This window comes from Tachypleus tridentatus, chromosome 7 (genome assembly GCF_004210375.1).
Source record: "Tachypleus tridentatus isolate NWPU-2018 chromosome 7, ASM421037v1, whole genome shotgun sequence".
Classification (NCBI taxonomy): domain Eukaryota; kingdom Metazoa; phylum Arthropoda; class Merostomata; order Xiphosura; family Limulidae; genus Tachypleus; species Tachypleus tridentatus.
The window spans coordinates 79,191,913-79,216,780 of NC_134831.1; the positions used below are offsets into that span (position 1 = coordinate 79,191,913).

General features: G+C 31.2%; 1 protein-coding gene across 22 annotated transcripts in view; it reads left to right on the forward strand.

The window, feature by feature from the left end:
- The window catches only part of LOC143256049 (protein FAM13A-like), an 84,617-nt gene that overhangs the window by 22,921 nt on the left and 36,828 nt on the right, over positions 1-24,868 (forward strand). For 21 of the 22 annotated variants that reach the window (XR_013030973.1, XR_013030974.1, XR_013030978.1 and 18 more), the window contains 6 exons: positions 9,140-9,254; positions 10,673-10,850; positions 11,677-11,886; positions 13,039-13,222; positions 18,049-18,250; positions 24,490-24,611. Coding sequence is in view for 15 of the 22 variants with exons in the window: in XM_076512684.1 (XP_076368799.1) it covers positions 9,195-9,254; positions 10,673-10,850; positions 11,677-11,886; positions 13,039-13,222; positions 18,049-18,250; positions 24,490-24,611 (956 nt within the window). In the remaining 7 variants the exon portion in view is untranslated. Of the gene's footprint in view, positions 1-5,029; positions 5,238-9,139; positions 9,255-10,672; positions 10,851-11,676; positions 11,887-13,038; positions 13,223-18,048; positions 18,251-24,489; positions 24,612-24,868 lie in introns of those variants that run through there. The other variant, XM_076512687.1, reaches the window with a different exon arrangement.

Below are 24,868 nucleotides of genomic sequence, written 5' to 3' on the forward strand. Positions count from 1 at the left end.
TAAGTAAAATACTATGTATTTAATTTGAAGTAGGCACTTATATGTTGTGATAATAACAACAAAGTAACCTTATCAGAATCCTGCTACTTCACCATTCTCAAACATGTATGTCATATTCAATTTAAACCAGTTCTTCAGCTAAACACTTTCCAAGGTCTATAATTTTAAAATGTATAAAATCCTCCTTAACAAGAAGCTTGTACTTGCATGCAGTTTCCTAAATTTTTGCAGTCAATTAAAACATTAGCCTTATGACTGTTGGTTCTTTCCACTGAGGATAAGGTGAAGTGATTGTCTTTGTACTTGATGTTATTTAACACAGTTAATTGAATAGTTATTTTTAGTACCCTTTCAGTAAATGGGAGACCAAATATTTATTATAAAAGCATAGTTTATGAAAGATCTTATTTCTTGGATTTTTTTTTTTTTTTTTCAAACATAAATTATGAATTGCCCTGAAGAACAAACCTATCAAGTACTGAAAGAAACAGTTGAGCTCTATAAGTAAGTATGACTCAAACTGTAAAAAACAAACAAAAATAGTTTATTTATCCAAAACTCCTTGTTTTCAAGGTTAGGTATCTTATGATGAATATGCTTTAGTTGTTGGGAGTAAGGGCAGGAGAAACAATCCCCACCTCCCAATGAAAATTAGAAGAACCTGACAGTAAAGATCAGTTTAATTCTTTTATTTTGTATGTGCTGTAAAACTACAGTAGAGTCCAACACAAGGTTTCATTCGACAGTATATTTATGGGGACAGACGTGCCTACCTTCAATTACACCATTGTAAATGGTACATTTGGGATATGCTGTAAATCGTGATACAGTAGTTTGGTTTCTTACATTGGGAATAACTTTTCACAGTTATTTCATTACTAGACCTATACAGGCTTTCCAGTAAGAAGGAATTAATAACATCTACACCTTGCACCTCTTGCCAATGAAACCCTTCCCACAATAACAGAGCACTTCAGTTACATTGGGCAAGTAACTTGGCAGAGTTTGGTCAAAATGCTACAGAATGTAGATCATGCCTTGTTGGTATTAGGCTTACTAAAATAATATTTATACTAACGATGCATGTCTGCATGATTGCAATGTAATAATATGTTCAAAATTGTTAAAATACATTCTGTTGGAATAGCTTTTTATACTTACCACTAGGACTATTCAGTGACTGTATTTTAGTTGCTGTAAATAACTTTACCTCAAGGAAAGCATAAACTCAAAGGTTAGATCAATAATGTTTTATTTTTTTATTCTGAAGCATAAGTCATTTTTTAAAATGAGTTATTTTACTTTAGTATTTACTGGCTAGTAAAAGCTGTAATGTCTCTCTTATTCTATAGCAAAGAATATGAATTAAGAAATGGCAAAACTATGTTCTTTATTTGAATCAGTGAACACATTTATAATTTCATGTTGATTAGTTGTCAAAGAAGTAAATATATTTGTATGACAGCTGTATTAACCACATATTTACAGGACATATATAGAACCCTTTCTCAAACCTTCTGATTTAAGTTAAAACTTCTGTTTTCTTAATTTTTTTAGCATAAAAACATGTTCACACTTTTAAACATACTTACAAAATATTTTGTTTTTTCCTGTGCAACCTAAAAACAATACAACCATATTTCATTCATTTGGTAATTGTACATTCTATTATTGTCAAACAGTTTGAACGCATGCAGTCAACTATGCATCAACTTGAAACTTATCTTAAAAGGATGTGAAGCAATGAAAAGTAAATTATTCATTATCGGTGGCTGTATGTTGCAAAACTGGAGATTTTTTCTCAGTTATCTGTTTAAATTGCTGTTAATCTGAAGTTTCATGATTCATAACCTGTTGCTGAAAAAACACGTTCCATAGTTTGTGGTCATGGGTGTGCTATAAAAGTTGATGGCATGTGTTGCTGTCTTCTCTCTCTAGGCTAGTGTGTGTGAATGTTTCTCAACCATTGTTCCTTGAGATTTTACAAAAATAAATGTAACAAACAAAACTAAAGAATTTTCATGTGTAGAATATAATGGGTTTTGTGTTGTACTTGCAAGTCAGTGGTATGTGACAGTTTAAGGAGGCAGTTCACTGGCTCCTTGTATAGTAAAGGTTGAGAAATGCTGTTCTAGTCTGTTAGTAATCAGGCAGGTGGTAGCACTGCCTATGTAGGGATGACTTAGATTGATTGTTGAACTGGTATTGTGAATGTCTCCTCGATAGGTCATCAGATGTTTACCATGCTATATAGTGTTACCTTATTGTCTGGTAAGGTAAATTGCTTACAGCAAAATATAATGGGTTTTGTGTTGTACTTGCAAGTCAGTGGTATGTGACAGTCTAAGCTTTTGTAACAATGTCTATGTAATGATTCAGTCAAATCACACTTATTTTCTCAGGCAAGAGAGCCTCTCTTGAGTCAAGTCAAAATTAGGGTGATAGTATGTGCATATAGTTCTTTGTGTAACTTTGCACAAAAATAATAAAATCTAAAATAAATATGAAAAATGCCTGAGTATCCTTTGGCATATTTTACAACCATTTGCGAAATGTTTTGGTGTTGACTGAAGTAGATATTTAAATGCTAGGATTGACAATAATAACAATATCAATGGTTAACACCATATTTTGAATATGGTTATCTTGTTTGTTATGTAGTAAGTACTATATTGCAAATAACAAAAATGAAATAAACATATTTTTAATGGTACAATAAACATCTGTTCACAACTAGATTTTTGTTAATCTTTGAAGATTCGTTGCACTATGTAACAAAATTTTTTCTTGTTCCTGGGCAGGAAGTGTTATTTCCCAATTGCTTATGCCTAAAATAAATGGAAAAAAAAACTATTTTTTCTCTTCAAACTTTGTTTTATGACCTGGGTAACAAAATTTTCAAATTTACCCATTTTTTTAGAACATTCTATATATATTCAGTGCTAAGTAGCTGATAGAGAATTTTCTAGAACTTTCCATAGTAATATATATATACAGGGGCTCACCATTCATCACTTCACTGTAATTTTAACTGTTTAAATGAACACATAGACCTATCTGATTTTGTCAGAGATGGCATCAAGAAGCTGCAAGCATTCTGCTATGTATGTGGCCAATTTATCAAGGCAAGAGCAAAAACGTACTCTGTGAGAACATCTGCTAAAATGTATGAAGCCTACAAGGGATATTTCGGCATGCATGTTGGGGATCAAGATAAACCCTGGGCACCTCATTTACCTTTGAGCACTGCAAGAAAACTCTGGAAGGTAAGACAGGCAAACTTTGCTTGCTTAAATAGTAAAGTTGTATATTATACAAATTTTAGACCTTTTAACAATTAAATATATTTTATTTTTAAGTTCCAATAGTATAGAAAAATATCGCATATAAAATATTTTGCATGAACCTCTTACACATTAGTTGTGGTTGACATGTATTTATTCTTCATAATAACAATTTTATTTTATTCTTTTGTAGAATAGTACAGAGGGAAAAGAGAGTCATGAAGTTCGCTATTCCAAGAATTTGGTGTGAACCCACTGACCACTCAAGCAATTGCTACTTCTGCATGGTGGACCCTTCCAAACGTTGGGATGGTCAGAATGCATCTGCTACCACGTATCCGGACCTTCCATTATCCATCGCCCCAATGCCACACTGCCCTGAGCAGCAAATCAGAAGAGCAGGTAGACGTTGAAGATCCAGATTACAATTTCAGAGGTGCAGCTGATGAGAGAAACCCATACTACCCCAACCAAAGAGACTTCAGTGATTTGATCAGAGATTTTGGTCTAATAAAGTCGAATGCTGAGCTTTTGACATCTACGCTCGAGGAGTGGGATTTGTTAGATGAAAGTGTGCATGTCGCAAGTCAGAGGAAGCATTACCGACATTTTTCAAGTTTCTTCACTCGTTAAGATGGGCTCTGCTACTGCTACAATGTATCTCGTCTGTACGAGACTGTATTTGGGGGCTGATGAGTGAAAGTGATGTACATTACAGTCGCAACTCTCGAAAAACTACTCACTTCTAAACATTTCTGTACAACTTAGTATAAATGCATGTAAATCTTGATTCATATGTTGTTTTATTCAGATCTTGTATAAATGAAAATGCGCAAATTTGCCCGTTTTTACCTATAAAATAGGTTAATTTCTGAATTTCATTATCCAGGTCACGAAAGCAAACTGTGAAGGGAATAATGGCCATTTTCTGTACTTTTACAACATAAGCAATTAAGAAATAACATACTATCCAGGAACAAAATTTGTGTTACATAGTGTTATTTTTCTAGTTAACTTCACTAAATGTTTTTCGTACTCGCAAATTGCCGTGACCCACTTTTAATGGACTCTAGATTTTTAAGTTTTTTAAAACTAACTAGCTCAAGTACCCAACCACTAGATGGAAATTATGTAAATTCATGATTAATGGAAGGTTATCTTAAAACATGAAACGCTTCCCTTGTGTGTAAATGTAAAGAATGCAAAACGATTGTAAAAACATAGGCACAATTGAAAATTTATAATTTTCCCGTGGGCCTAACAAACCTGCATGCCAAGTTTGGTGAAGATCTATCAGAAGGGTAAAGTAATGATAAAAAAAACACAATACAAACAGCCAAATTGAAAATTTGGACGCATTTTCGCAATGACTTAATGAATCTCCTTATAAATTTTGGTGAAGATCCATCGACATTCTGCGAAGTAGTTACATGGACGTAAAACAGACAGATATCTAGATTATTTTTAAGAGTTATTTTACATTGTTATCTAAAATTAAAAAAAAACAACATTTAAATTATAAGTTGAAACTGTGATATTTGAATAATCGTAATGATGAATTGTGTTAAAAGACACACCTGTACTTAATTTTTAGTTCTTCACAGTTTCTCTGTCATAACTACGTATAATGGGACGCGTCAGTCATGAAATGTACTTATATATTTACTCACGTGACACACACACACACACACGTGTATATTTAAATAAATTTCTTTTTATTTAGATAATAATCCAAAGTCGATTGTGAGGGTAGCAGTGAAGTCTTTTCAAAGGGTCTACTTGGACGTGAATGCACGTATTGGTAAAACGTAACTTGTGTCAATCAGTAATGTCGAGAAAACCCACTTGTTGAGAAAAATATATATGTAAAAACGGCTCGTTTGGGTTGAGAAAATTTTTTACGAAGAGGAACGAACAACGTTTTGACCTTCTCTCAACATAACCATGATTTAGGTCATTTGGTTTCAAATATGTCTATATAAAGCTGCTTTGGTTATTTGAATTAACCTTATGAAGTGATTTTCTCGCTGTATATAAGCATAAATATACGTTAAAATATCAATTTAAACGATTGTTTGGAAAACTAGATTTGTTCAGTAAATTGAAGATGTAGAAAAAGTTTGTTTTTCGTCGAGAAAGAAACGGGAAGGAGTTTCAACGGGATTTCATATGTAGATTGCAGTAATTTTAGTAAACAACCAACGGATAACTTAACCAACACATCAGAATAATATGTCTTGTCATGTGTGCAATTCACTCGGTATTTGATAATAATTTTTGTTAAATTTGTGAGTAAATCATTTTATATACAGAACTTTATTTGTCTGACGGCAAAAGTGTGTTTTAATTGAGTTTCATCGAGAAATCGGCGCTTGAAAATTAACGTCTAGTTATTTGAAAAATGCGATTTTTGAACTGATAAACGGAAAGTGTAACGCTGATGAATTTCTCCGGTTTTTGATTGTGAGGAATACTTTTTCATATTTAATAGTCGCTGAAACTTTGGAATGAGTAATATTTACGATCAGTCATGTATGTCAGTAGTCGAATGTTTTGTTATTTGTCATTTAATATATTAATGTGGCGAACCAAATACAAAGAACTGTAGATACATATGTATACTCAATATGTGTTTGTTTTAGGTTCATATTCATAAGGGCTGGGAGAGGGTAAAAATGAGTTATTGATTAACGTGTATTCAGGTTTGATTTGAATATAAGATTTATACGTTTTGAAATATTGTGATACTTCAAACGTTTCGATTAGATTTAAGGAGTTATGTAATGATTCTTTAAGTTAGCTGTCCAAATCTTTTTTATTTTTATAATTGAACTTTGAGAATAACATAAAACATCTATTTTTTAAGCGGAAATAATGTTTAGGACAAAAAAATATTAAAATTTAGGATAATATGACAATGACGTATAGTAATTTTAGTGATTTAAAATGGGCCTGGCATGGCCAAGCGCGTAAGACGTGCGACTCGTAATCCGAGGGTCGCGGGTTCGCGCCCGCGTCGCGCTAAACATGCTCGCCCTCCCAGCCGTGGGGGCGTATAATGTGACGGTCAATCCCACTATTCGTTGGTAAAAGAGTAGCCCAAGAGTTGGGTGGGTGGGTGGTGATGACTAGCTGCCTTCCCTCTAGTCTTACGCTGCTAAATTAGGGACGGCTAGCACAGATAGCCCTCTAGTAGCTTTGTGCGAAATTCAAAACAAACAAACAAACAAACAAGTGATTTAAAAATATTGAATATTTTAGAGAAAGGGGATCAGGATTTAAAGAAAATTAGGTGTGTTCTTTTGTCTTAAGGTAGAATGGTTGAGGGGATAGTATGATGAACTGTGTACTCCATTTTGTACTCCATTATTACACTGTGGGGCAGAGACTGTATTATAAGAATGCAGTACCAGATCAAGACGATTTTAAAGCCTAGGCACTTTCTGTTCGTAGGCCATACCAGCCGTATAAGTGAAATCAGATATTAACTTTTAAGGAAAATATTCATGGTCCTATAGCATTCATAGGTCGTAAGCACTGTGCCTATTGTGCTTAAAGATAATCCGGCCCTGTAAGAATGAGGGAGGTCAAATCCCACTATTAGATTAGAGTATCACACTTGGTGGCGGTTAGTGAGGTTGACTAATTGCCGGATTCTGTAGTTTAACGCATTAATATTAGGGATGGGTACCTAAAGTAGTTTTAAGTGAAATTCAACAAACAGCAAAAAACAAAACATACATTTGCCCATGTTAAACAAGAAATTATGTGCATGAATGTTAAATGTGAACTATATTGCACATACAAGGAAGGTAAAAATTTAACATATTACAAAATTACTGTTTTCACGTTATAGAAAGTTAGTTGTATTATAACATTTAATAACGTTAAGGTACCTGTTTGTTTGTTTGTGGTGTATCTTCAACTGAACTAAATTATGAAAACAGACTCAAATCTATCCTTTATCATTCATATACTTATCAAACCTTCTCTAAAACTTCCTTAAATTTACTGATTTCCACTGCATCTGAAGGCAACCCATTCCAGATATCAAGAACTTTGTTAGAATAATGAAACTTTTATCTAAATATGACTATTACTCTGTTAAAAAGTTATAGTTATTACCCCTAAATTTACCATTAAGTAATAAAAAGATAATGGATCAGCACTGTTATACCTCTTAACAGTTGTGAACACCTCAGTCACATTGTCCCCAATTCTACTTGTTTTAAGAGAAAACAGTTTGCAGAATATGTTTTATTAAGTTTTATACATAGTTTATACGGCTTTTAAATCATATTTTCAGTTTTCAAATTAATGTTAGTTCTAAAGGTACTCTTCAATATAAAGTTGGTACTGCTAGACATCAAGACACATCATAGTGTGTTGTGCAGATAAACTGCTGCAGCACACATTTGTATCTTGTTAATAGGAGTGATAGTTTAGAAGTTATTCACCTTCTGTATCCAAAACTGTGGTAATCCATACTATAATGTATTTTAAATGGATATGTTCTACTGGACTGTTACTTCACATGCCAAAATAAAAGTGGTCAAAAAAAGAATTGTGTGTGAATTAATGGAATAAAATCAAAATTGGCAGCCAAACTGGTAACTACACTTATAGCACTGATAATAATTTTGCAGTAAATATCCATTCATTAGTTAGCTAGACCACATATTTTATCTGCCATTATACCCTAAGTTGAACAAAAATTGCAGCTTGGCTAATTAATAAATTATTATTTGCTGTAAAATTCATATTAATTCCATAAGTGGAGCTACCAGCTTGGCCTCCAATTTTTATTTAATTCCTTTAAGTTGCATACTAAATCATTTTTTGGCCACACTTTTTTGTCACACCTAAGGTGTTTTTGACTAGATTTCCATTGCTTTGTGATCCATGCATGTTTAATCTATACAATGGTTATTTTACCTTAGTAAAGTTAAAATGTTTATTGTCCATACTGAGCAGATTGAGTTTATACCTTGTCATCTGCTGCTGTGAAAATTTAAAACTATCATTCAAAAATCATTTATTGGAACATACTTTAATTAACTGTTGTCAATTTTTTAAATAAAAGGATTGTTTATGTTCTAAAATATTCATGGTGGTAAAAGATCACTTTAGTAGATATAAATATCCTGTTTTTACACCTACACTATGTTATTTATTATTGCTTTGATGCTTAGAAGTTAATATTTCCATGTAAAGTTGTTCCATACTTTGCCAGCACACTAGAAAGCAAGAAAACTACAATTATGTATGAACACACATTTGTTTTGGTTCTGAGAATAGTTCCCACTTGGTTTATGTGCAAGATAAAAAGTATTTGAATTTTTAGATAATTGGATGTATTACATAACTTGCTCATTTTGGAATTTTGTGTACAAAAATTATATTCTTAAGAAAATGAATGTGGCAGACAGAATTTTTCTTTGTCTCTTTTATAGCTCCAACAACAATGTATTTTTAAGGAAATGGTATGACAACTATTTACATGACATTTCTTCTGTTAAAAACAATTAGTACATGGGTTGGACAGAAACACCCAATGAAAACAGCTTGATAAAGTGTTGTTCCACTTTTGGTTGTTAGAATTGCTTCAGTTTTTTATAGTAGGGCATCACTAAGTTCCTGAAAGCTGTACAGATGAATTAGATTCCATTCCTCGAGGACATAAAGTAGAGTGGCTTCATTCACTGATGTTCCAACCATACTGTAGAACTTTTGATATTGTTTTTCTTAAATAGCAAAATAACTGAGCTATACATTTTATGAAGGTAGATAATATTTCAGATTAATCATTGTTGGCAGTATTATTATGTGATACTTGATAAGCAGTTTATATTTAGGGTACCTCGTCCATGCCACGTTGAGGGGACTGAAGTAATCCTGTTCTCAGACAGTATGCGAAGGCCTGCTACCTGTGGGGATGCTAACACTCTAAAAATGACAACACCAAACCAGGTAAACTTTGATACATCAGTATGTGTTAAGGAAGTAACAAAAAACCAACAAAAACCTAAATGAAATAATTACTACTTTAACTGTAGTTTTTATGCTATTGAATTAAACTTGGTTTTTTAGGTGGTTACAATTAATAATAATTACTTACTAGTTCATTTTATTTATTTATTTTTCTTTGTAGTGTATATTGTGTTCTTTTTTCGCTGTTAACATGTAGACTAGAATTGTTTTTGAATGCATTAATTTATGAGATGTATGTATGATGTATAATGTAATACCAGTAAGATGATTTTATACACTTACAAAGTTTTGATGTTTATCAGGTATTTGCAAACAGATCATCTCTCCAATCCTGCTTGAGTTTGAGGAAACATAGTTTTGTTCCCCTAAAGTATATTGCATGTAAAAATGTAAACAAATAAGAAACAACCTATAACTTAGATACATAATTCTTATTGTTTGATTATTTCTATCATAGTTTAAATCTTTCATTTTATCATATAGCAAGTCCATTGAATTAGCAGATTTTCCAGTTAGATTGTTTTTTTGTACTATGTGCTTTGAGTAGAATGATGCTGTGAATTTATATTTTTGGTTAAGTAAGTTATTTTTAAGGTACTTTTTCTATTTTTGTATCATCAACCACATCTTGTGGCTGTTATCCAGATATCTGTCAGTTATACATTCTACAGCTATTCTGATCTGTGTATATTTAGCCACACATCTACTTTTTCTTCTTTCTGTTTTATCTAGTTTTCTAAGTGTTACTTAATAATGTTACTGTGCTTAAGTGAGGTTATTTAGGGGCTTTTATTTATCTCCTTTATTAAAGTTGTTATGGATACTTATGGTAGTATGCTGTGCTGTAATTTTTAATTAAAAGTTATTTCCTTTCTTTTCTGCTATTATTTATAAATATTTAGATTTTTTTCTTGTAATTCACATGTAGCAAACAGTTGAATGGAATATATGTTGTAGTGTTTTCATATTTTTCTTTTCCTTGTATCTTGATTGTTTGTAATTTTAAAGTTGTGCTAATAGACATTAAAATTTATAGCTTGCTATTGCTTCTGTTTAATTTTTGTTCAGAAGAGTATTCAAGTTAATATTGATTTTCTAGCACATTAAAAGTGTATACATTCATTTGTTTCTTATGCAATCTGATGAAGTTGTGCATCAGAAAAGTTGTGACTGTTCAATTAAAAACTGTTTTGTGAAAAGGCCATATCCTGTATGTTTAATGTTTTTACTTTGTTAACTAGATATGATATCTCATTTTATATAACTTGAAATATGTTAACTGTGTTGAATACTAGTAGAGTAACTTTATTTATTACGTGATGTCTTGCTGTTACTGGCAAGAGACTTATATTTTATAAACTTTTTTTTGTGTGTATGTGTTTGTATTATCATATCAGCAAAATCATGAAACTGACTGTAAAAGTCGTATGGATCAATTTCGGAAGCTTCTTAGTTCTCCCTTATCCAGAAGTAAAACCTTTGGAGTTCCATTAGGAGTTTTAGTGGAAAGAAACTCTTCAGAGAGTTCAGTACCTTTTGTGGTGAACAGGCTTTGCCAGTTTATTTTGGAAAATGGTGAGCAGATACCTTTGTAAAGTTTGATTCATCTTGAGCACTTAGTTATTAACAATGCACAACTGTAATATCATTTTGTCATATTTTTGTTTTCTAGAAGCTATTATTTCATTAAAAGTGTGAACCAGAAAACATTTTCTGAAAATAATTTTATATTTTACTTTTCTGTATTCTTTATATTAGTTTAATTTAATTATATGTCAACTTAATTCTAGAATAAAAATGAATATTACTCTATAAATTTAAGTTAGTTAATTTTTTGGATGATTTTAAATACTTTATATTTTTAGCATTATTACATTCTAAACAAGAGATATCTAAATAGCATGGATATTCTGTTTGAAGTTCTAAAGCTATTTCATAAAGTTGGATAATAAATTAGGTATAAAAACAGAAATTTGATATAATTTCTTAAAATGTGTTAATGCTTCACCCACATTAATACCAGAGAAACACCAATACATTTTAAATATTTCTTTTATATCATTTTTAAACTGTTATATTCTTCTTTTAAATGAGTATTTTATGTTTGTATCCATGAAGTCAGTAATTCTTATAAAATCCACATTCGATGAAAAAATATTGAAATATTGTTTAGTTATGATTATGAATTTACAAAAATATTTCTTCTGCCTTTTGGCATTCATAATTAATATTCTCTAAGTTATTTTGGATGAAGCATTACTTTGGTAATATATAAATGTATTGAGAATTATTTCTTAATGACATTAAAAATTAACTGTTTTATTAATGTGATTTCCATATTTATTTTTCTGTGGTAAACAGTATATTAACAGTGATAAATGTTGATAATTTTTATTTATAGGTTTAAAGCAGGAAGGTATATTTAGAATAGAGGGGAATGCTCGCTTGACAAACAAACTGAAAACTGCTTTTGATCAGGCTGGAGATGCTCTGTTAGAAACAGAAGGGGATGTGCCCTCTGTTGCTAGTTTACTGAAGCTCTTCCTTCAAGAACTTCCAGAACCAGTTGTCCCTGCTTCACTGTGTCCTGAATTTCTTAATGCAGTTAGAGGTGAAGTGTTTTTAGGTTTAGTATTTTTGATACTTCAACCTGGAGGGAAGTGCAAGTACATAAGAGATTTCTATTATTCATTAAACAGAAATGTAGTAAAACAGTAAGATGGAGCCAGTTTTATTATTATTTTTATTCTTGCTTAATGTTTTAGTATGACTTAAGAAAAGATTATTATGCTAATACTTTCAGCTAAATATATCATTTTTGTTTTAAAATTTCAAAATATATAAATCTGTACATATATATATATATATATGTTTGTCTCAATATGTTGCTTAATGTGAATCAGAAGTTATTTTTGTCACTGAAAGAAGTTATTCTAACTTATTTTATTTTACCAGCTGTTTTTTTTTGTTTTGGAAAGGTACAAAATGTCATTTGGAATTTGTTTAAACAGTTTGTGTAAAATGAATTTTTGGTATGGTTGCATGTTATATATTAATGTTAATTTAATTTCTAATGAATAAACACTTTTTCTTTTTACTGCTATATCTAAACTTCCACAAGTGCCATTGCTTAAGAATCAGAATATTGTTTGCACAGTTTGATTTTATGTTCTACTCAAATACTTCTTTACCATCTGAATATGAAAATTTGGGAATTGTGTGTTGAGAACTTTATTTTACAGTTATTTAGAGTATATCTGAACATATTTGTAAAATGTTACTTTTGTATTTCATAGATTTTTACTAGTTGTGTGGGTGTATACATATTTTATACCTTTTGAAAGTAATTACGTCTAAGATTTTGTTGATGACCTTTACTGTATTTATTTATTTTTCATATTTTATTGAAGTTTTTGTTTGTTATGACAAGAGATTTATTTTGTCTTATTTTATATTTATTATTTCTAGAAGCAGTTATATGTTTTTAAATTAAGTTTTGCTATGTATGTAGTTACCAAAAAGTATAAAAAATACAAAACCCTTTGTTATAGTTTTATGATATTTGTTATTAAGTGTGTATGTTCAAGTTTCTTCTTTTTAGTAACTTGTTTACTCATTGTAATGCAGACAGCATGCTTGCAACTTGGTGAAGAACTGTCTAGACATCTAATAAGTAGACATAACAACTTTCAAGTCTTCTGACATCAGTGACCTCTTCCAAATGATTGGCTTTTATTAATGTTTTTAATTGTTTTTCCTACAGCTTGTGGAACTTGGCGAGAGGAATGTGCGAGGAGGTTGAAGTGTCTGCTGGAAAATATGCCTTTTGAAAACTTCAATCTTTTAAAGTACCTCTCACAGTTTTTGCAAAAAGTTGCTAGATATGAAAACCAAAACAAAATGGGACCATTAGCTCTTGCTGTTGTTTTTGGACCAAACATATTCAGGCTAGTTTCTTGTACACTATTTACTTTAAAATTTTATTTTTCTCTTAAAAATTGAATAGATTTTGTTTCATGTTTTATATTTTGTTGCTTTTTTATGTTTAATGTAAGTTTGTTCATTGCACAGATTAAAATAAAGTTTTTTGTTTTTATTAAGTATTTTTAAGAAATCGTGTTCATTTTTAAAACTATGTAAATGAAGTCATTATTTCTGGAGATTAAGGAGGACAGTATTTTAAATATTTTACGGTACCATGGTAAGCATAAATATATATGAGAAAAGTTTTTGATTGCTTGGGATTCTGTTCTGTTAATTTTGAATAGTTAAAAACTTCAAAGGATTTTAAAAGTAAAATTTTGAATTAAATTTATATATATCACTTTCAAATTCTATATTAGATAATACTTCACAAAGTTTTTATAGTTGTTGGTGTAAAAGGTATCAATTCTCAATTATGTTTTGTTTATGTTTCTCAAAATTTTGAGTCTTGGGACACCAGCCACATAAAAAGAAACTGGATTCCCTTATATTTTTACTCAAAATGGAACAATTTCAGAATTTTTAACTTTATCATTTATTACTTACTAGCTGTAGTAACATTTAAATGTTTTCTACATGGCATTGTTTTCCTTGTAATGTTTTCTTTACTTTTCTCATAGTGAAGTCCTGCAGTCAAGTCAAAATGCCCCATGTTAAATTCTGTGAAACAAAATTAAACATTTTAAGTAAAAGCATCATAAAAAAACAATATGGATGTTGTAGTGATATTTCAAAGAAAAATACAGATGAAATATCTAGTTTTATTAAAAGCTATATTATGACAAATAGGAATAGAAGGGAAAAAGAAAAAAGACCAACAGGAAGATAATTTTAGTCTTTCTTTGTACCTGTAAAGTGATCTAAAGTAGTAACATTTAAATGTCTTCTTCCTTGATGTTCATATTTTTGAGTATATGCATAAAAGGTACATTAATATGAGAATTAATTGAATTAGAAGAATCTGTTTCTCTTGTTATTAATTTTATGATGACCTAAAGTACAAAGTCTCTGAGTTAATGTTCAAGGTATTACATAAAGAATAATGTGTTATTATAAAGTCTGTTGAGTTAATGTTCAAGGTATTTCATAAAGATTAATGTGTTATTGAAAACTTGTGTTGCTCTTTTTATATGTTTTACATATAAGAAAAAAGTTTACTTAAAATATCAGGTGTGTAGATTTGGTTTTAATTTCACTAGAGGTTTATTTGCTAGCCAGGAATTTAACAGAAGGTAAACAATTTGCTTTTTTGATTTGTGTTATTCCTGTTACTTAAATGAAAACTGTTTTATTATTATCAAGTCATTATACAAAGTGCTGGTTTATTCAGTACATTGTGTTCTGAATATCTTGTATACAAGACCTTGTGAGAGAAGAATTATGGTTGAACCCCTGCAATGCAAACTTACTCTGAGTGTTAGAAACAACGCTAGTGATGTGTATGCAAATAAAAATAAAAAACAGATTGCTTAAATCATAGGAACATGATTATAATTCTGTTTAAAATACATGTGACATTTTTATTCTATTTCAGAGATGCCAACCATTATGATTTAAGCGTAATTATTACGATTTTGGTGTATACATTATGACTATATGCTTATACAGACAAATATTACGACTTGTTGCAACTCCCAAATTATTATATATTATATAGGCTTATACAATAAAGTGATAAATTGTTCCCCCAGGGCTTGAAAGGGGTGAAAAGAAAATGTCTAGTGAGATACAAATAGATTTTAATAATAAATAAAAGACATAGTCCAAATGGCTACTTGCAATAATCATGTTTGTGCTTGAAATAATAAAAAATATTTGTATCTCTGACGCACTACCAATAGTTTGAGTGCAGTGCTTTTCCATATTGGGTACGTGGGGCAATCCATAGTTACGTCATCAGTGCTTGTCAGCCAATCAGCAGTTGCGTAGATGGGTATTTCTCGTTTTCTAAGCGGCATAGAAACACCAATGCGATCGTTCACAAAATGAAAAAAACAGGCGTCGTTCACCAGATTCTTTAGTTCCTGGCAAATTTAAAAGGACTAAAATGTGAATCAAAAATTTAGGAAAGAGTATAGTGCAAAATATCTGGTCATTGTATCAAAAGTCAGTGACAGTCATGCATTTTGTACAGTTTGTCACATCGATTTTTTTTTTTTTTTCTGTGGCGCGCATGGCAGGATAAACAATTGTTCCAGACATACAAAATCAGCATCTCACCAACAAAAGGCTAAGGCAAAGACAAAAACGATGCAGATTACAACACTTATGAGTAAGAATTCAGAACATGAAACCATAAATGCAGAAGTGATGTTCACGCAATTCGTCATTGCTCATAATTTACCCCAAGCTGTAGCTGATCATGTAGGACACCTATTCAGAAAAATGTTCCCAGACTCTGACATAGCAAAAAATTATGGCTGTGCTAGAACCTAAACTACAGCAATGGTACAAATGTTGGGTTGTAAAGATGACAAAATGATTTCAAGCATACTTACTAACAGTGTTTACAGTTTAGCCACAGATGGATCCACAGACATGGATGACTCAAAACTGTATCCAGTGGTTGTATGATATCTTGACCCTTTGTTTGGAAAAAATGTTTGTTCTCTTTTGACAATGGTGGAATGGAAAGAAGCTTCAATGGGAGAGAATATTTTCAAGCTTTTGGACCACGAACTGACAAAAAGGAAAATTCCATGGGAAAACTGTCTTAGTTTTTCTTCAGGCAATGCCTCAGTTATGTGTGGTGTAAGTAAAGGTGTGATGAGACACATCTGAAGACGACAGCCTAGCATTTACTTCATGGGCTGTGCCTGTCACCTCATGAATATTGCTGGCCACAAAGATTCCAGGGAACTGCCCTGCCCAGTTTCTGATATATAGATATATATCTACTATTTTCTGAACAAAAGTGCTAGCAGAAAACAACATTTCAAAGAGTTTCAAGGATTGTATGACAAAGAAACAAGAAAAATTCTACAACTTGTTAACACAAGATGGCTATCACTTGGTGTACCTCAACAGAATATTGGACATGTGGAAGCCATTGAAAAAGTATTTTCACTGTGAAAAGGAAAAACTAGATTCAAAAGGATCTAAAATTGCAGCTCAGTGAGGCAGCAAGACTTTAACAGTCAGGATATCCTCTCAGCCACACAGGGACACAAGACAACAGTTTCCAAAAGCAGACAAAGAAACATTTGATATAACTCAATATATGTTTAGGCAGTCTGACCTTGAACTAAAGAAGAGACAATCAATGAAAAAAGAGAAGAAAACGAAAGCTAGCAAGGAAGTAACCAAGAAAAGTTATGTGCAGAGCAAGTTAGATAAGTTAATAGTTTTCTTGAATAACAAAATTAACTTATTTTATCTTTTTCTTTAGTCTGCAATTTCTCTATTTGAGCAAGCCAATTTGATATTGCAAAGAAGAAGAACCTTGAATACACATTATGCATAGAACTCTGATTACACAAGTTAAAAATATACTTGTCAGATACATCAAGCCAGAATATCATGAAAGCAACATCACTGAACTTGACTACAACAATGAATTCTTACTCAAATCTGATGAGACAGTTTCTGTTGGAAATGCTGCCAAGGAATACATTGTTAAATGTGAAAAGGACCTGGACCTGATCAGCTTCTACACCAGTGTCAAGAAATACTGTATTGCAGCTACAAATTATATGATGAAACATTTCCCTCTAAATGATGAACTTCTGATTCACACAGAGATTGCTGATCCAAAACTGAAAGTCAGCAAAGATTTCTCTTCTCTACGCTTCTTCACAGACAGGAATCCTGTCCTTGTCAATACACATGAGCACGACACTATTGACAAGTTGGAAGGGCAATATTTGAACTATCAAACTGATACTTTCTCCGAAACTGTCCTTCAGTTGAATGTTGACAAGGTTTGGGTTCAGCTGTCTACAGTTAAGGATGGAAATGGCAACCAGAAATATGACATTCTGTGTAGGGTTATGCTTGGAATTCTTACAATCTTCCATTCTAATGCTGACAGTGAAAGGATATTTAGTTTAGGGACTGAAAACAAAAGCAAGTTCAGACCAAACTTGAGCACCTCAGTTTTGAGCAGTATTATAACACACAAGATGTGTATGCAGTTATAACTCCTAACCATCCAGAGACATTCTCATGAAAGCAAAGGCTGCAACAGCTGCAAAACTATTACAATAAGCATCATAAACATGATATAAACTAGTCCTTACACAAAGGCTTTTTCTGCTTACTGTTTGTGCATGTTCATTGTTGTTTTACCAGTATGTTTGTTACTCTGAACTAAATAAGACATAATTTCAAAATAATTGTTTTTAATTTATTTATTAAATACACAAAACACAGTCATAAATGAGCAATCTGTAGCAGTAATAAATAATAATAGTTATAATAATAATATAATAATAAACAGCTTAAAGACATTGGTCAGGCCTAGTAGCTGCAAATGATAAAGGGCTTTGTCTACAATCATTACACTCAGTCATTTGAAATAGTTTGCATCTCTGCTATTTATATCTATTACTTGTAACATATTAGAATTTTTTGGTAAAATATAAACTAGTAGTTGTGGTGATGGTCACTGGTAAATTGTTCAAATCATTACAGCTAGAAGTTTGATCCTCATTGCAGCCCTAAATTTGACTGATTTTTCATTTTTGGTTTTTTAATTTTTAAGATTTGAAAAATTTTGTGAGTTGTTATTTCTAGACTGTTTTCACAAATATTACTGTTATTGCTGAAATTAATATTTGCTTTTTTACAGAATTTTTGATGATATGAAAGGTATTAAAGATCAATCAGTGACTACCCAACTAATTGAGTATTTTATTACTGACTGTTATGAGATATTTGAAGTTGATTCTGAAGTGTGTTTTCCAAAGACTACATGTTCATGGCAGGATAAGCAACCACTGGAGATAAAGTCTTCAAATCCGTTATTTTCTACAGATTCAGAAAAATCCAAGGTAGATTTCCATATTTGTTAAACGTTATTAGATTAGTTGGTTTTCCAGGATAAAATCTAAAGAATTTTCAAGCAGTAAGAATAATTAAAATGATAAATGTATGCTTATGCTCATAGGTTGTGTGTACATTTTAAAAAGGCTGGAATGGCTTATTCTGAAATAAACAAAGAATAAAACAGACAGATATGAAAGTGATCCATAGCAGATATGATAAAACACAACACTACAATAAAAAATTGGTGACAAAGTAAAGATTGAAAAAAAACAACCAACTACTTCTTAAATTTCAGTTTTTTCCTTTTTTGAGATTCAAGTGAAATATTTTTAAAGGAAGAAGTGTTAATTACTCTACAAACGTGTATCACCTAATCATCTGACTGCCATGCATATTTCACGACAATACACTACTTATTGTAGATAAAGTGATGGAACTAACATTTTGGATATTCAAACTGTATATTTCTGTAGTTAAATTGTTATGATCAAAGCTTTTTCATTAAACCTTCATTAAATTATGTTACTAACTCTTTGTGTGAAACTGTAACACAAAAAATACTTTAAAACTCAAGCATTTATAAATAAAACTTGTAGGTTTTGCACTCTTGAGATTAAAATCATGATTACACTTTAATTTGAGTTTTGTGTGATATGTCTGGTTTCTCTTCTGTATAAATGAATTCAACTCTGAACGAGAAGTACAATAGGTAAGTTGCAGTGCATGATAGCTTAACCTTAAGGTAAGTTTATTTAATCCTTGATTGGAGTGTGTTTATTGAGGGGAAGATTGAACATACTGTGTGCATCAAAAATAAGAAGCATATGGTCATTGTTATTCATGAGAACCCCAAAGCTGTTAATATTCTCTTTAATTCTTTCAGTGTGGGTTTGTACCAGGAAGAAAAAGAATATGCATTATCTCACCTTGGGACACAGTCTGAGATAGTAGATGGGTGTAGCTATGAGGGCATGAACTAAAAATAACTTAAATAATTTTACTCAGCATCAAGAACATGATCTCCATGTGTTGCAGCAAATGTCACTGAGGTTAATGCTTTTCCTTTGGTATCCCAAATACTGTAGAACAAAGGCAGTATTGGTACAACATCCCACTATCCTAGTCATAAATTCCACAAGTCAGTGCCAGTATGAACTCAACATGTCATCATTGTAGCCATAAATATTATAGTAGAAAGTCAATATAGGCACAATATTCAATCATCTTAGCTCTGGACCTTGATATTCAGTACTGTGATGTTATTGGGTATATGGCACTAGTGATGTTGTCATATGTTACAAATAATGAGTTTGTCTTTCACTTTGCATATCTGGATTGTTGTCTTTTGAAGATTTATGTTCCAGTGAGCACAAACTCGCATGCTTCAGTTGGTAAACACCTAGGCTGATGAAATAGAAATTACTAGTCTAACATTCATTGAATATTCATTAAACATCATCAACCACTGATATTCATGGTGTCCCTTGCATGAGATGGTGATGATATCTTTGTATTCTAAGCTGCATGTCACTAGGTGGGTGCAACAGTAAAATCATTCTTCTATCAGTTTATCCTAAATATTATCACCTACAGAATCAGTTTTCAAAGAAGACTGGAATGTATGACACAAAGTGCTAACTATGCTTACATCATCACCGTTGTGTGGGATCTGAGAACTTGACATCACCTGGCCAAGGTTATCCATGTCTTAATATGGCTATTTGCATAATTAGCAAGCCATTGTTGTTTTATAATTTTGATTCTCTGGAGGAAAATTAAATATTTTAACTCAAGAAGTCTTTGAAGCCATGATCAGTGATAATGAGATCCTTCTCACAATACTATAATTGCAAGTAAGGAATAATATTAATGAAATGGCTGTCCAAAATGAAGTCATTGTTGTTTTCTCCATCAACATAATATAGCCACAGAACCTCAAGGATATTCTCATTGACTACAGATAATACCATAGATTTTAGTAGTAGCTTATATTTGCTCATGCTAAATGAGTTGCAGTTAATGATGCATTTGCCACTTTTCTTTGTGTAAATCTGTGTTCTATCAGCATCTGTTGTAACATTTTCAATTCCACATGACACTACATCCATAACAAGTATCCTTCTTTGATCCTTTTTACTGTTTTTTGGACATATAATTTAGACTAGGATGATGTGGCAAAAATCATGAGATATTGCACACTCTAAATTCCTCTGATGTTGAGGTTGAAATACTGTATTTGAAGTTTACTAAGAGTATAGAAAGACATACCTGTATGTATCTTTCTCTTGTTTAGGATAAGTGCCAAAAATGTACATGGTGAACAGTCAGTAGTTTTTTATCAGTGTCTGTATCATAACTCTGGAATTAACACAATTGATCTTTTTTTATTCCTGTTAGATTTTATTAATAATAACTGTTCAGACTATTTTGAATGCATATGTGAGTATTAATGCTTCATGTGCAACAGTTAAATCAAGAATGTTGCATATGTTGAAATCCAGTTTTGTGAGTACTTTTTCTTTCATATAGTGATTTGTGTTATTTTGCATATGTGTATACTTGTATGGTTAAGGGGGCTAGATTGTATTTTAGCTGTTGAATAAATACTTTTCATATTTCAAACAAAAAGTTGTGAACAGATGTATCTATTTCAAACTTTATAGTGGTTAGCTAGGGCATGCTTCACCACGTGCAGTGACATGAACTCTCATGTTGTTTAACATGCTTGTGCTTCATGAATCTTCTTTGACTGGTATTATATATGTAGGAACCTGTTGATCATACCTTGCTTCCTTTCCTAGGAAAGCATGCAATTTCATATCATACCTTTTTATAAGTCATCAGTGTTTATTAGTTGGTATCCTCCTTGTAAAGTCAGTACATGTATTATGGTTGTTTTTTTGTGGTAGCCATGTTTCATGTGTATGTGGTTTCACTTTAGGTCTGGGTTGTGTTCTTGGCATGACTGAAGCTACTAAGATAATTAATTATATTCTTCCACTCCCAATTTTTCAACAGCTATAAAAAGAAGAAAAAAAGATGTTTCAGAGATTAGATCTAGCACCAAGGCTAATCATGTAGAGGGCTTTATCTGATTCCTTGGATGCTTCTTCAGGGTTGCAGTTCAGTCAAAAGACATGCTGCCAAAATCATATGTTGATTCTGATATCCTAAAGGATATTTTCATTCAAAAACTAGATGCCATGCTCTGTGCAGTTTCTGTGTCACCTATATAGAATCTGTTTTGCATTCTTCTCTGGTGAGATGGAGTCAGAGAACTCGTGTGGAACAGTACAGATTATGAGTATGTAACATCTTGTAAGCCAAAGATATTTTGGAAATTTCACACTACTACCAATGGAAAATGTTAATAAATATGCCTTATATTTGGCATATTTGTTCATACACCCTAAAACTTCTAGATACCATATTTGCTCATGTATTTTTTTAAGGTGTGTTTACATTGTAATTTTAACTCATTTCTTTTTACATATCTTTTCATATGCTTGTCAGCTGTTGTGGCACAAACGCATAATGGAGCCATTTGTGAATGTTATAGAATAGTAATTTGTCGGCTTTGTGGAAAATTGGGTGTGTAGGATCATCTTTGTAATGAAGCTACCAGCCAGGGATTTGAGTTGCAACTTATCAGATGAAGACAGTTGCTGATACAGCAGATGTTTACATCTTTCATTCATAATATTAATTGTTCTATGTAGTCCTGTTTTTTTAGAACACTTTGAATCCAATCCTGTATTTATTACAAACCATCTTTTTGAAACATTTTTGTACATGTAAAGAATTGTTGTGTTTGATGGGGCAAAATATTAGGTGTACTCAACTATTTTGAGAACCATGGATAACACTGCTCCAGGTTTGATCACAACTATTTGGTTGCAGCTAAATGGCTTAAGATGTAGCCTTAGATGACTGAGTCCATTGTTAGGAAGGCATCACAAGCCAAGACCTGGTATACTGTTTAAAAATTTAATAATTGAAAAAAAAAATTTTAGTGAATATTTAATTTCATTTTCTAAAATAATTTAAATACAATAAAATCTTATTGCCTTTTTTTAGTGTAAATATACATTTGGTCTTAAAAGTTTTTATTGAGTTTCAGGTGTCTTTATATAAGTTAATTAAGTAAGACTATAACTGGAAAAACTACAAACTTGCACTTGGTTAATTTTGTAACCTACAGATCTGTTGTTTATTAAGATGCCATTACCATTAGAAATACTTTTTCAAAATATAATGTCAAGAATAAAATGTATTTCCTTACAGTTTGGGCCCAGCATGGCCAGGTGTGTTTGAGGCATTCAACTCGTGATAATGTGATGATCAATCCCACTATACATTGGTAAAAGAGTAGCCCATGAATTGGCAGTGGGTGGTGATGACTAGCTGCCTTTCCTTTAGTCTTACACCGCTAAATTATGGATGGCTAGCACAGATAGCCTTCGTGTAGCTTTGCACAAAATTCAAAAGCAAATACTTGCAGTTTTATAGAACTTAATAAAAAAAATGTTTTCTTTGTTATACATTTCTTAGATTTTAACCCTCTTACCACTGCTATCTGTTTCTATGCATGTCACAAGATTCTACTGAGATATATTCACAATTGAATTAAACTACTTTCGTTTTGTGGTACACCAATAAATATAACATTAAAAACATAGCAAATAATGTATATTTTAGTAACACACAAATTTTAAATTATTTATTTTATAAGGCAATATTAAAAGAAGAAAGAATTTCTCCTAATGTGATAATTTTGGCATCTGCTCTCTAGACATTCCCTCTTCTTTAATTTATTTACCACCTCTCCAAGAAGGACAAAATTTAACATAAATTATTTATTATAGCACCATCCTTATTCAGGTAGTGTCTTCAGTCTTATTTGGTTAGAGAGCCATGGAATACAATAAGACCACTCCTACCACATTCTCTATTTTAAAAATGGCCAATAGCTTTTCCTGATGTTCAGTAGTATATTGCCTATAATCAATAGAAAGTCAAGATTTTCATATATCATATTTTGATATCATATATCATGAATTTGTCTTCTGTACAGAAAATTGTCAGTTTCTTTTCTAGTTAACTATTTACTCCCTCGGGAAGTATATTGAAGAACTTTGCTGAATTCCTATCAGCTTTTGTCACACAGCTAGAAGGCCAAAAAAAAAGTTAGTTACAGGACATATTCTGCTTTTTGCACATTATTATTGTGTGTTCTTTTGGTGCATTATTTAGTGCAGTACTGTCATTAGAATAAAAAAGTTGGGTTAAGTGTCATCAAGAGTAAACATAAAAAAAGAAGGCCCAGGTAAGTACTTTTTTCCTTCTTTTTCATGTATATTCTTCATTTATTATTATCAAAGTAATTTAATGTAAAAATAGGATACTTTTATGTTAGTTAAAGTTAGATTAGGTGAAATAAATAACGTAAATAATTTTTTTGTGAAGTACATTTTCATATAGTTCATGTGTAATGTCATATGACAATGCATTTACCAAGTGATTTACAACTTAGAGTGAATGACATTTAAACAGAATTATTTCAAAGAGCAAGAAAACAAAATTTAATTATATATAGATGTATGCTGTTATTAATTTCAAGCTATTTGGGATAAACAAATGTAGTTTTATATTACAGTTTAAAGTAATTCTAGAATGCAAGAGGGTAATTTAGATTTATTTCAATTTTTTGTTTGGTAGTTATAAGGTCAATCAAATTGGCCAACCTTGTATAAAGTTGGGATAAAGAAAATAAAAGATGAAATATAAAGTTTTACAGAAAAAAACCCCAAAAAATCTTTGAAATGTATTTAGGAGGTTTTAGAGATTTTACAAATAACATAGAGTTTTTATGTGAAAATAGTGTTTCTAATCATAACATGAAAATCACTGAGCCACTCATACTACTATGTAGAAATACTACCCATTTTTGTGGGCAAATCATTAGTAAAGATACTTCATTAAACAAATCCCATTTTTTTGTGTACAAAAGGCTTGTAATGTTTACTAAGTCTCCCATATTTTATGAAAATACACTGAGTTTATTAAAAGTTGTAGTATGGAAACTATGATGAATATGGTTACAATATTGGTCAATTTGACCAACTTTGTTTTGAGAGAGAGTATTATTATTTTTATTTGGGTATGCTGCTTATTTAAAATATTACTAAAATTGAACAATTGTTAAATGTACTTAATAACAAACATTGGGCTTTTTTGTTTTCAGACACTATCTATTTCAACTCCACTTGGATCTCCTGTAGCTCTTGAACCATTGTCTATTGTTATACCCCCTTTGGAGACGTATGTTGCCCAAGAAAAACAGATTCATGCTTTATTTGTGGACAGGTAAATTGATTAATATTTATTTCCTGAACCAAAATATTTTTGATACACTCTTTTTTATTTTTTAATGAAGTGTTTGAAGAAAGTTGCCAAAACAATGAAAAATATCTTTTTTTTTTCAAATGATTTGAAAAAACAGATTTTGAGCATGTAAACATTTTCATAAATAGAATACAGAAACAATTTTATTCTTTTGTGGGATTAGGTTTTGTTTTTATGCATAAAAAGTTTCATGATTTATCTTTAAGCTAATTGACAAT